Here is an 11,311-nt window from a genome sequence, read left to right as displayed (position 1 = left end):
TGCAGGGCTGAGCTGTGAATGGTGAGGTCAGGGAGCCCCAGCCCTGCCTGGGCTGGGAAGGGGCTGTGAGGGGTCAGACACTTCTGCCCTGCCACAGCCCTGCCACTGCCCTGCCACTGCCCTGCCACTGCCCTGCCACAGCCCTGCCACAGCCCTGCCACTGCCACTGCCCTGCCACAGCTCTGCCACTGCCCTGCCATAGCCACCTGTCTGTCCCCTCTGTGCAGGTGTCCCATGGTCACTGCTATGGTGGGGTGGCTCTGGGCTCCTTGCTCATCTCACTGTGCCCCTTTTGGAGTCAGTTCTCCCCCCTTCCCCCTGTGTCCTCAGGTGTCCCCGTTGGCTCTGCTGTAGCTGCAGCCCTGTGGCTTTGCCCTGTGTGCAGCTCTGCTCTCCCCAGAGCCACCACGGGGCCCACCCTGGGCATGGCAGCTCTTGGACAGCTGAGATGGAGGCAGGAGCTGCTGAAGGACCTCTGTAAATCCAGGTGAATGTCCCTTGTGTGGGACTCTCCCCTTCCACCCCAGCCACCTCCAGAGCTGTGAGCCTAAAGCTGTTGCTCACCCTGTTTCTCATTTTCAGTACCAGGGTAGGAGTTTCCTGAGAAGCTGCTTCACCTGTTTGGCCACCAGGTTCCCCCATTGGCACAAACCCCTCCTCCCCACCTAAGGGATCCTCACAGCTGAGTTTCCCTGCCTGGCTGGTCCCTGCCATGTGCCTGGAGAGGCCCAGGTGGCTGCTTTGCTTCCTTGCTGAGGTTCCAGGACTTGCTTGGAGTGGGGAACCTTTGAATCAGCTTGGCTGAAGCTCCTGGGATCTCCAGTTTCCCCTGAGCTGCTCTGCTGCCAGCCTGTGGAGGTAAGAGGGGCAGTGGCTCCTGGTGACACTGGGCTTGTCTGGGTTGTGCAGCTGCCAGGGAAGCTTGGCCAGTGCCAGGACAGCCCAGTGTGGGAGGATGTCAGGAGAAATAGTTCAGCTCATTATCGAGAAAAGATGTAGTGAGACAAAATCCAACAGGGTCACTCCCAAAATCCTGCCCCAGGTGTGCTGTGGTGGTGTCAGGGCACATGAGAGACAGACAGAGCCTGTGTGGGAATAGAGGTGGGGATGACCAGGGAGCAAATCCTTCCCTGGGACAATGAATGGACAGAAAACATGGACAGAACCGATGGCTGAGTTCCCTGGAATCAGCCCAGAGGGATGGGGGTTCCCAGAGATGGGGGTTTCCAGGGTTTTTCCAAGCACAGGATTACTTTTGCTTTGATACAGTGAGGCTGAGGTGACCCTCAAGGAATCCCCGCCCTGTTGTGCAACACTGAGACATCTCCAGGTCGCTGGCGCCGAGACTTTCCCTTCCACGTCCCCCCATCCTCACAGGAAAACTGGCAGAGCAAGTTCTCTGGGATGGGAACTGCCCCACCTCCCTGTGTGCCTCCACCTGAGCAGGGGCCTTATTAGCATTAATTAGCAGCTGTGTCCCTGAGTGGCTGCTGTGCAGATGTGTGACACAGATCTGTCACACACTGGCACAGCCTTGTCTGAGCAGGACACACCCAGAGACTGCACCTCAAATTCCTGCAGGCAGGTAGGCATGGGAATATTGTGCTTGAATCATGGAAACATTTAGGGAGGAAAATACCTCCAAGACTGAGTCCAAACTGTGCCTGATCCCCTCCTTGTCCCCAGCCCACCTCCAGCCCTTCCTGGGACACCTCCAGGGATGGGCACTCCAAACCCCCCTGGGCAGCCCCTCCCAATCCCTGAGCACCCTTTCCATAGGGAAATTCCTGCTGTGCCCACCCTGAGCCTGCCCTGGCCCAGCCTGAGGCCGTTCCCTCTGCTCCTGTCCCTGTTCCCTGGAGCACAGCCCGACCCCCCCGGCTGTCCCCTCCTGTCAGGAGTTGTGCAGAGCCACAAGATCCCTCCTGAGCCTCCTTTTCTCCAGGCTGAGCCCCTTCCCAGCTCCCTCAGCTGCTCCTCCTAGGACTGACTCTTTCCCAGTGAGTTTCTATCTCAGAACAAATTTATCAAAACCTGTTTTTTCATCTTATTATGCCTCGGACAGGTTGCTCAGTCCTCATGAGGTTTTAAGTTGTGAGTTGGTCAGAAGCAATTTTAATTTACAGGTATAGGGGTTGATATCCCCACTCCTGCTTTCCTTGGTGTTCCACACTAAAGGCAAAACATTTGATGTTTTTATAATGCTTTCCTTAATTAATTTCTATGTTTTTCTCCTTCTCACATCATAGGAATTGCTTTTACCATACCATTAAGAGCAGACTACAGGAACTCCAATTCCATCTGACATCTCCTGCCAGAGTGAGACCCATCCTGATGTGCAACATCCATTGCTGTGCTGCAGGAACCCTTGGAACTGCCAGGATGGCAACACTGATTTACCCTTTGTAAAAATTAATGGATTTCCCCCCCTTTTTTCTCTTTTTCATTTTCTCCTCATTTCCTTTGCCCTGGAAATCCTTCCCATACTCAGAACACCAGGCTGTGCTTTGGAAAGCACTGGGAGCCTGGTGCTGTCAGCAAATCCCTGCCCTGGGTATATTTAGACTGAGACATGCTAATTTTTTACTTTGGTGTCCCAAACAAATCTCTGCTGCCTTGGTTGATGTCCAGAGCCAACTGCTGATCCCAGGGACAGCAGAATGGAGCTGGATTTTGTCCCACCTTTCTCAGTGACACCTGTGTGGGGGTGTTACACAGTGGGTATAATTCCACCCGCAAGTCCTTCCTTATGGGTTCTAATGGGAAGGGGAAGGATCCAGCTCAGCTGCCAGCAGGGCCCAGGTTTGGCAGGAAAAGGAAGGATTGTCCCTGGCCATGGGGTGTCAGGGTGAGGGGCAGTGCTGCTGGGGACACCCCTGGGTGGGTTTGGGTGGCCTCGCTGGAGGCACTTTGGGGCAGTGGCATCTCTGGGTTTGGCTTTTTCCCCACAAATGGAAATGGGGGAACTTTTGGGGCACATCAATTTGTTACCCCCAGGTGAGCAGCAGCACGAGTTTGATGGGGAGGGGCATTTGCAGCTCTTGTTTTACCTTTTAAATGCTCTAAAAAGGGTTTAGACCCATGGTAAGTATTGTTCTAACGGATTTTGAGTGATGAAGAACATTTCTGCTGACTCCAATGTCCTGTGGCGCAGGTGAGCTGTCAGTAAGAAAGGACTTTGCACCATTTCCACTTGTTCATCCTCCATCTCTTCACCATTTGGCAGAGACTTGAACAGGTTACAGAAAAAAAATGCTTAGGAGGAAGTTGCAGGTCCCTTTTCATGGCACGCGCAGTGCTGTGCTATCACAGCACACTGCTGCTTAGGACAGTTTTGCTTCCAATTTCCAATGCCTATGGCTGCAGTTGGTCCCTGCTGTGTGGTCAGAGGGCAGCCTGGGTGTCCTTGGTCCTCAAAGCACCTGAGCTCTGGGTGGCTCCTGGATCCTCCATGGTTCCTGTGGCAGAGTTACAGTTTGCCAGCAGGATCCAGACTCTAAAGGCTGAATAAGCTGCTCATTGCCAAGGGTTGTGGTCAGCATGGAAATGCCTAGTGGTGCCAGCAAGAACAGGCCTAAGGCACAGAGTAAGACTTATTGAATAGAACTGTTTATTAAGTAAACAGTACAACATGCAGAGCCATCTCCTGAGTCCATGTATCACAGAATCCCAGACTGCTCTGGGCTGGAAGGGACCTTAGAACCCATCCCAGTGCCACCCCTGCCATGGCAGGGACACCTCCCACTGTCCCAGGTGCTCCCAGCCCCAGTGTCCAGCCTGGCCTTGGGCACTGCCAGGGATCCAGGGACAGCCACAGCTGCTCTGGGCACCCTGTGCCAGAGCACGGAGGGAGCTGATAGGGGCGAGTCTCAAAGGCGCTTTCCAAGCTTTCGATGCCCCAGCGTCCAGCAGCAAACCCCGGCCTTGTCCATTCCCACACGGTTCTGCCCGCTCGGCAGCCCCGGCAGCGCGGCAGAGGCGGCTCGACGGCCCCAGGCGCTTCCGCCGCCCCACGGAGGCGCTCGCTGCCGCCCCGCTGCCGCCCCGTTCCCGTTCCCGTTCCCGTTCCCGTTCCCGTTCCCGTTCCCGTTCCCGTTCCCGTTGCCGTGTGGGCCCCTCAGGCCGCCACCCCCTCCCCCCACCTTCGGCGGGTGCGCGCCGCTCCCGGCAGCCCGCGCGCTCGGCCAGTGCCCAATGGGCAGCGCGGGGACTCCCCAGGGGGCGGGGCCGGGCGCGCCGGGGCCCCGCTCTTTCCGCGGGCGCCGTGACGTCACTGCGGACGCAGCGCGCGTGCGTGTGCGTGTGCGCGTGCGCGCGGCGGGGGCGGGCGGGCCGCGGCGGGGCCTGGCGGGCGCGGGGCGGCGGCGGCGGGGCCGGGCCGGGCAGGCGGAGCGGAGCGGCCGCCGCCGCGATGGAGCCCGACTCGGTCATCGAGGACAAGACCATCGAGCTCATGGTGAGTCACCCCCGGCCCCAGCGCACACCCTCCCGCCCCTTCTCGCCCCCCCGGCTCAGGCCCCGCCGGCGCGCCCGGCCCGCGGGGTCCGGCGCCGCCGCTGCGGGGGCTGTGCCGGGCCCGTGCTGAGCCCCGGACCGGCCGCGCTGTCCCCGCGGGGGGATCCGCTCGCTCTCGCCTCCCCCGCGGCTCACCCGAGGCGCCACGAGCGCCTCCGTTTCATTGAAAATAAATAAATAACTACAATTAACCGCCGCAGGAGGCAGGGCCGGGCCGGGGGCACGAACTGAAAGCGAAATGCCCCGTGCGGGGGGGCTCCGGCTCCAGCCCCTCCCCGGCCCGGCCGGACCCCTCCGCTCTCCTGGGGGCGGATCAGACCCCGCAGGGGGGGCTCGGGGCCCCGGGCCGGAGAAGCACCGGTACTGCAGCTCCGGTCCAGCACACACAAAATTACCTAACGAGACCTAATTGGTGCATTGGTTATACCCCTAATTAACGCTTACGCCGCTAAATTCGCGTTAGTGGAGAGGCAGCCAGGTGGGAGTAGTAGAAAGAGGTGTTGATTTTTTTTTTTTTTTAATATAAACAAATTAGATCTCTATAGGCAAATATCGGAGGCACCTCGTTTTACTGCCTTTAGGTATGAATAAAATTTAGTTAGGAGCTGAGAGAGAATAGTAATCGGTAAATATATTCTAATTTCTTTGTAATAAGCTTAATTGCTTTTTCTCCTATGCATAATTTGCTCTCCCATAATTTGCTCTCCTAAAATTTCATACAGTTCTCCAGAACTGAGGGGCAAAATGCAAATTTAAGGCATTCTGAAGGTGAGCTGGGTTCATTGGAGACATAAATGGGTTTTTTAGCCAGTGGAGTTGTTGCTAAACTACCTGATCCAGAAAATATGAACTTTAAGTGTGCCATCTGGTCTCAAAAAGCAGAAATAAAAAGACAAAGGGGAACCTACAAAGCCTTTGTGTATCTTTCATTATTTTTACTGATCACTGAGGGCAGGGGCTTAAAAGTCATTCCTAGGGAGCCTCCTCCCCTGGTGCTCTGATCTTGCATCTGCCCTGGGGGACATCAGAGCCATCAGTGCTTTCAGCAGGAAAGGCAAGGCTGGGGCAGCCTCCCAGAGATGCCTCCTAAATTCCCGAGGTGGGAAGTGTGCTCTGGTGACTTTTTTCTTCCGTGGAACAGTCACCAGCACTCCTCAGCTCTGGGTTCTGTGAGGTGCTCAAATAGCATTTGGAACTGGAAGGTTTGGCTCCCTCACCTTTCAGGAAACCCCCACTTTTTTGTGTTTTCACAAGTGCTCTCCCATTTTAGTCTCTCCTCTTTGTGGCCAGGTTGCATCAGGAGGAAGCAAATGGGTCTTTGCTGGTGAATGTTGTATCCTCCACTTGCTGGAGCTGGGAAATCTGTTAATCCATGCAAACATCAGTGGGGCTTGTAGGAGTTTTAGTATGTAGTAGGAGGTTTTAGAAATACACTTTTCTCTCTTTCACAAGAAATGGATAAATAGAAAAATTGAACAAGATGAACAATTAATTCTGCAATTTCCAAGAGAAAATGGTGCTCTCTACAGTGTACTTGGTAGTTGAATTTAATGCTCACCTTAGTAGAGGCTTGCACAGGATCACTTGTGTTTGAGTGGAGATGTTTCCCTAAGAGCATTGAAAATCACTCCTAGATGCAGATGGGAGGTTTTGCCTTCTGGTGTGGTGCAGAAGGGGAGATTCTCCAGGAGATTTGTTTGAATCCACAGGGCAGAAACTATTTGGGCTGAGTTCCCTGTTGGGGATTTCTGTGTGATCTGGAAACGTGGGAGTCAGTGCTATGGGAAACATCCCAAACCCAGGATCACCCCTGCCTGGCAGACTTAGGGGGATGCTGCTCTTTTTAAGTGTTCCACATTCCTAAAAGCAGATGTTTTATACCTCTCTTTGATCAGGGAGATGAGGTTTGGTGCACTGCTTCCCTCCAGTGCCAGGAGGGATAAATCTGTAGTAAATACAGGAGCAGAGTGTAATCTGAAAGTTCTGAGGAGCAAATACAGCATAATTCTGAGGGGCTGATAAACGAGGTAATGTGTCAATATGTGATTTGTAAGTTTCAGAACACAGTGCTCTACCCATCAACTGTGCCTTCTCTGGATTAATCATTTGCATTTATTTAAAGGAAAATCAGTCATGGAAATAAGACTGTTCTATTTTTAAGGCTGGAATCTCAGAGAAATATTTAAAGGTTTCAGAGTGGCAATTTTGATTTGCTGTGTGAAGTTTTAGTGAGTGTTCCAAGCCACTGTGTCCCTCAGGAGAGCTGAAGGCTCCCCGTGCTGTGTGCTGCTTCTGTGGATGCTGTCCTTAGTCATTTCCAGGAGCATGAGTGTTGGGTGATGCCATTCTAGGTGCAGGTGGTGCCCACTTGTCCGGGTGGGATACCCCGAGGGTAACTGGGACTGACTCGGCTGCCCGGGCTGGGCTCACGGTGTCTGGCAGGGTTGGGGCTGGTTCATTTGTGGGCTCAGGGGAATGCTGGGTGTGAGCAGGCAACTGAGGAGCTAATCCAGAACAGATGGAGGGTCACTCACCGAAAGGGCTCTTTCTGCCCCTGGTTTTGGTTTTCTCAGTGAAATTAGATAACTGTGACCTTTTTGCTCTTTTAAAGAATCAGCTGCAATGTTTTGTGAAATAAGTTTTGTTGCCTGCAGATCCGAGTTGTGTATAAAATCTGTGTTCAGTTGCATCGACTCTGTGATTTGCATTTACCTTCAATATCTGCTAAAAGCTTTGTGTTCTTCATTTTCCCAGGACCCTCCCCATAACTGTTATTTAGTGTTACCAGCAGCTTTCACAGTGTGGGAAGGTTAGCTGCTTAGGTTGTACTGAGGTGGTTGTAACCGAATACATCAGTGTGGCGAGTAGTTTGGGGTTTTTTTTATACATTTATGGTGTGAACTTTGTGCACCATGAGATGTGGATGGCATAACAAAATGAATCTGCTGCTCCCAGGCTCCTGTACCCACCAGCGGCCATCTATGGGAGATGGCTCCTGAGCAGAAATCCAGCTGTGTGGAAATTCTCCCACTCACTGAGCTTATGCCCCTCATGTTTCACATGTTTCCCCTCATGTGGCCTTGCTGCCCAAGCTGCTGTCCAAACACAGGTCCCTGTGCTGGCAGGTTAAATTCAGCATTCACTGCTCTGTGGTAGGAGCACGAAAAGGTTTGGGAAAGTCCATGCCTGACAATAAAATGGGTAAGCGCTTGTTCACACTACTATCACTTGTATCTTGAAGTTATATATATGGAAATAATCTCCCTAACACACGGCCTTCAGTGTCTAGAATGCTTTTCTCTGGCTCTCCTGAAAGCATCCAGTGTTTAAGTACCTTGGTAAATAATAAATGAAGAATTACAATTTAATATCTTGCCAAAAATCTTTCTGTTTCTCCTGGTACTTTGATGTGAGGTAGAGGTGTTCAATTCAGAGGTACCAGTCTGAGAAGGAAGTGTTTCACACATGCCTGCTGAGCAGCAGCAGCTCCTGCTATACATCACTCCAGGGGTACCTGAAGTTCCTTGGGTTACTGCAACTGGAGATGGTTGTACCTCCAAACTATTTAAAACTTACTTAAAGTGCAAAATAAATCCCAACATTCTGCTTGGAAGCTAAACTATAACTGCTGTATATATATCTCAGTAGGGCTATAGTGCTCTGGCTTTTTTCTTCCCTGTCTCAGTCAATGCAAGCCAAGCAGGCAGTTGGATTTGTGGTATTTTTTTTTTTTTACGTACTCTTGGAGGAATCCTTCAAAGAGTTGACTTTTGTAGCGACACACATACAGGCAAGGATCATCTCTGCAGCTGAAACAAAGGAGGTACTGTTCTAGCTGAAATGTGACTGGTTCCTAATTTAAGCCTGGGAGGAGATGGAGTGTTAGTAAGGTATTTGTAAACCTGTGTGTAACCTTGGTGCGCTTTATTCAGCAGGATAACGATCTGTTTGCTTTGCTGCTATCTTTTTTGAATCTTCAGTAGCTAAATGAGCAGAGTTGAGAGCTGAATGTTGGACAGTAAAGCATGCAGGGTTTTATACATGGGGGAAAAAGCAATGGCTGGAGCATACAGTCAAAGAAGTGGTGGTGGGATGGATTTGAAGAAGGCACAGCCTTGGGATGAGCCTTGGGGCAGGGGATGTGAGGTCTCTGCTGCTGCCAGGCTCTCAGAATGACAGTCCTGTTTCAGAGAGTGCCTCGCAGAGGAAGGATGCAAATCTGAAGAGAAGAGATTGCTGTGACTTTGGCAGCAGTGCAGAAAATGGGAAGGAAGAGCTTAAGAACATGAATTAGAGCAAGGCAACTGCACTCAGAGCCAGCGGAGTGGTGAAAGGAGGGAAGTGGACAAAGGAGTGTAGAAAGCTTTATCTTTTGGGAAGGGTTAGCTGAAGCAGTGGCCTGATTGGGGAAATGAGATGGCAGAGAGAAGGAAGCTGTAGAGATGCAGAAGAGTGTAAAGTTATCTGAGGTTTCTGATGATGGTGGCAGTAGCCATCAGATAACTCAGGTGAAGGAAAGCTGCAGGTGTGCCGGTTGTGGGGAAACTTCTGAAACTAAATTGCTTTTGGTTCTTAATGAAAGGAAGTTACCAATTCTTGGGAAGACTAAGCCCTGGTGTTTTACCCTAGGCTTTTTAAATCTCATTCCAGACTCAGAGATTTCTCACTTTACTATGCAGTTACATTTTCTAACATGACAAAGTTCTCCAAGCTCTTCCTGGTGCTGAGCTAGAGAGGTGCAGCAGAGGAAGTTCCCTGCAGCCTGGAACACGTGCAAAGCTCACCTGGGTGAGTGTGGCTGGGCAGCTTTCGGCTCCGTGGGCTGCCTGGGGGCTGGCAGCTCCCGGAGTGAATCCCTGTCCAGGTGTCTGTGTGGAATGAGATCCTGTCACTGCAGGCAGCTGCTGTGGGTGCAGCTGCCCTCTCTGAAGTGCTGTGGGGTTGCTGCCTTGAAAAGCCCATCTGCCTTTGCTGCGTGTCAGACAGTGCTTGCTCTGTCCCTCAGGATACAGAGCTTTGAGCACTGCTAAGATTTGGGTCACTGAGGAGTGTTGTGAGCAGCATCACAGCGAAACAACCTGCCTTGTTACAAGCTGTACCCTCAGACCTGGGAATGTTCTTTGAAAGATGGATGTACCTTTTCATTTCATGTTTTCTAAAACACCTCTGCTGCTTGTTAAATCAACTTGCCGTGTGTCTCTGGGTGTGCTGGGTTTATTGCCTCACAGTTTAGAGGTCACTGGTGCTTTGGCATTTCCAGTTGCCTGGCCCTGGCAGCTCGGAGTGCTTGTGCAGCAGCCTTCTCAGGGAGATTGCTGATGGCTTTCAGATGAAATGGATGTTGCAGCAAATGTGCCAAAGCAAGAGGAATGATGTGTGGGAGAGAACAAGAGACCGTGCTTATGAGAGGGCTGCTCCGTGACAAGGAATTTTTTTTTGTTGCAGGGCAGAAAATGAATTGAAAGGAAATGAGAATATTGACTGAGTTGTTTAAATTAATGCTGATGGATAACAATTCTTTCCTTCTAGCTTTTTCCTTGGGCAACATCTTCTTTAAACGGATGCCACTGTTTATGTTGTTACATAATCTGATTTTGTGGTTTGATTTTTATGGCATGATTATTCACAGAAAATCCACTTTTTCTGGAAATTCCCTTCCTTCCCCAGTTTACTGGTGTATTTATGAGCTCAGTGGTGTGACATCTGACAGTCTATTTCGTTTTCGTACCACTTCTACACGTTTCCCAGTATGAGCAATGCATGACTGATAGCAGATAATGCAAAAATAACGCAATGCCATTGGTGTTTTAACAATGAAAAGCATTGACTCTTTCTGAAAACTCAGTTTGCTCCTCATGCAGGCTAAATTAACAATGGTAACATTTGAAGGCATGTTGTTTCTTTGGTGCTTTGTTAATCCACATCCCTGCAGGACTTGCATCCTTGTGCTTCCACCCCAGGAAATTAACAGTTTTGTGTGGGATCAAAGAGTAGTTAAGCTTCCTGGGCCCATTTGTAGGATGAATACAGATAAAAATTTGTAAGATGTAGGTAGGGACCTACTTGCTAGGAATAGGGAGTGAGTGATGTGTTTTCTGGGTAAAATGACAAAAAAAGCTTTTTGGGTCAACTTCAAGCTGTTGGCAACACTACAGAATTTTGGTTTACTCATTGACTTAGAGGAGAATCACTATATATATATATATATATATATATATATATATATATATATATATATATATATATATATATATATATTCAGTGTTACAAGTTTGCTCTGAGTTTCATTCTGTTGAGGAGTTCTTGAATGTGGAGTTTTAGTACAAAAGTTGTGCCAATGTACACCGTTTGCCTTTTTGAGGGGTGTGAGCTTGTGTGTTTCAGCATGGTTTACATGATGGGGCTGTTTTCATGTCTTCCAGCCTTTGCAGTGAAGCCAATTTTTGATTTTCAGACAATGCCTAAATCTCTTTGAAAATCTATACTCAGAATTTGCAAAACTTAGTAAGCTCCAGCTTGGACTTGATAGAGAATCTCGTTGGCAATTGTCTTAGAGCAGGGGAGGACTAGCCAGGGAAACTTGTTATTCAAGCTGTGTCCAGCATGCCAGGCCTTCTGGAGACAAAAATCAGACCTGTGCTGTTACACTTGCAAATAATGTTAAGGTTTGGCTTCCTGGAGAAGTGCCTCTCCTTCCAGCACCCTCCTGGCTCTGCAGTGACTTGGCAAATCGGTACATTTATATAATTTGATAGCTGGCTTCTTGCTGAGCTGTATTGTACTCTGAAAATTCTGA

General features: G+C 50.4%; 1 protein-coding gene and 1 long non-coding RNA gene across 3 annotated transcripts in view; both read left to right on the top strand.

Moving 5' to 3' along the window:
• The first annotated feature begins 683 nt into the window (after window positions 1-683).
• On the top strand, window positions 684-2,444 carry LOC108963421 (uncharacterized). The gene is made up of 2 exons (XR_001992123.3): window positions 684-858; window positions 2,250-2,444. It is a non-coding gene; the product is annotated as an uncharacterized LOC108963421 (long non-coding RNA).
• Window positions 2,445-4,334: 1,890 nt separating this feature from the next.
• The window catches only part of FBXW11 (F-box and WD repeat domain containing 11), a 59,363-nt gene continuing 52,386 nt past the window's right edge, over window positions 4,335-11,311 (top strand). The window contains exon 1 of one of the 2 annotated variants that reach the window (XM_030229158.2): window positions 4,335-4,456. In XM_030229158.2, the coding sequence (XP_030085018.1) occupies window positions 4,412-4,456 (45 nt within the window). In that variant the 5' untranslated portion in view covers window positions 4,335-4,411. The remainder of the gene's footprint in view (window positions 4,457-11,311) is intronic. The other variant, XM_030229159.2, reaches the window with a different exon arrangement.

Source organism: Serinus canaria, chromosome 13 (assembly GCF_022539315.1).
Source record: "Serinus canaria isolate serCan28SL12 chromosome 13, serCan2020, whole genome shotgun sequence".
Taxonomy (NCBI): Eukaryota; Metazoa; Chordata; class Aves; order Passeriformes; family Fringillidae; genus Serinus; species Serinus canaria.
Note: the sequence above shows the minus strand (reverse complement) of the source record. Positions and strands in the feature narration are given on the sequence as shown.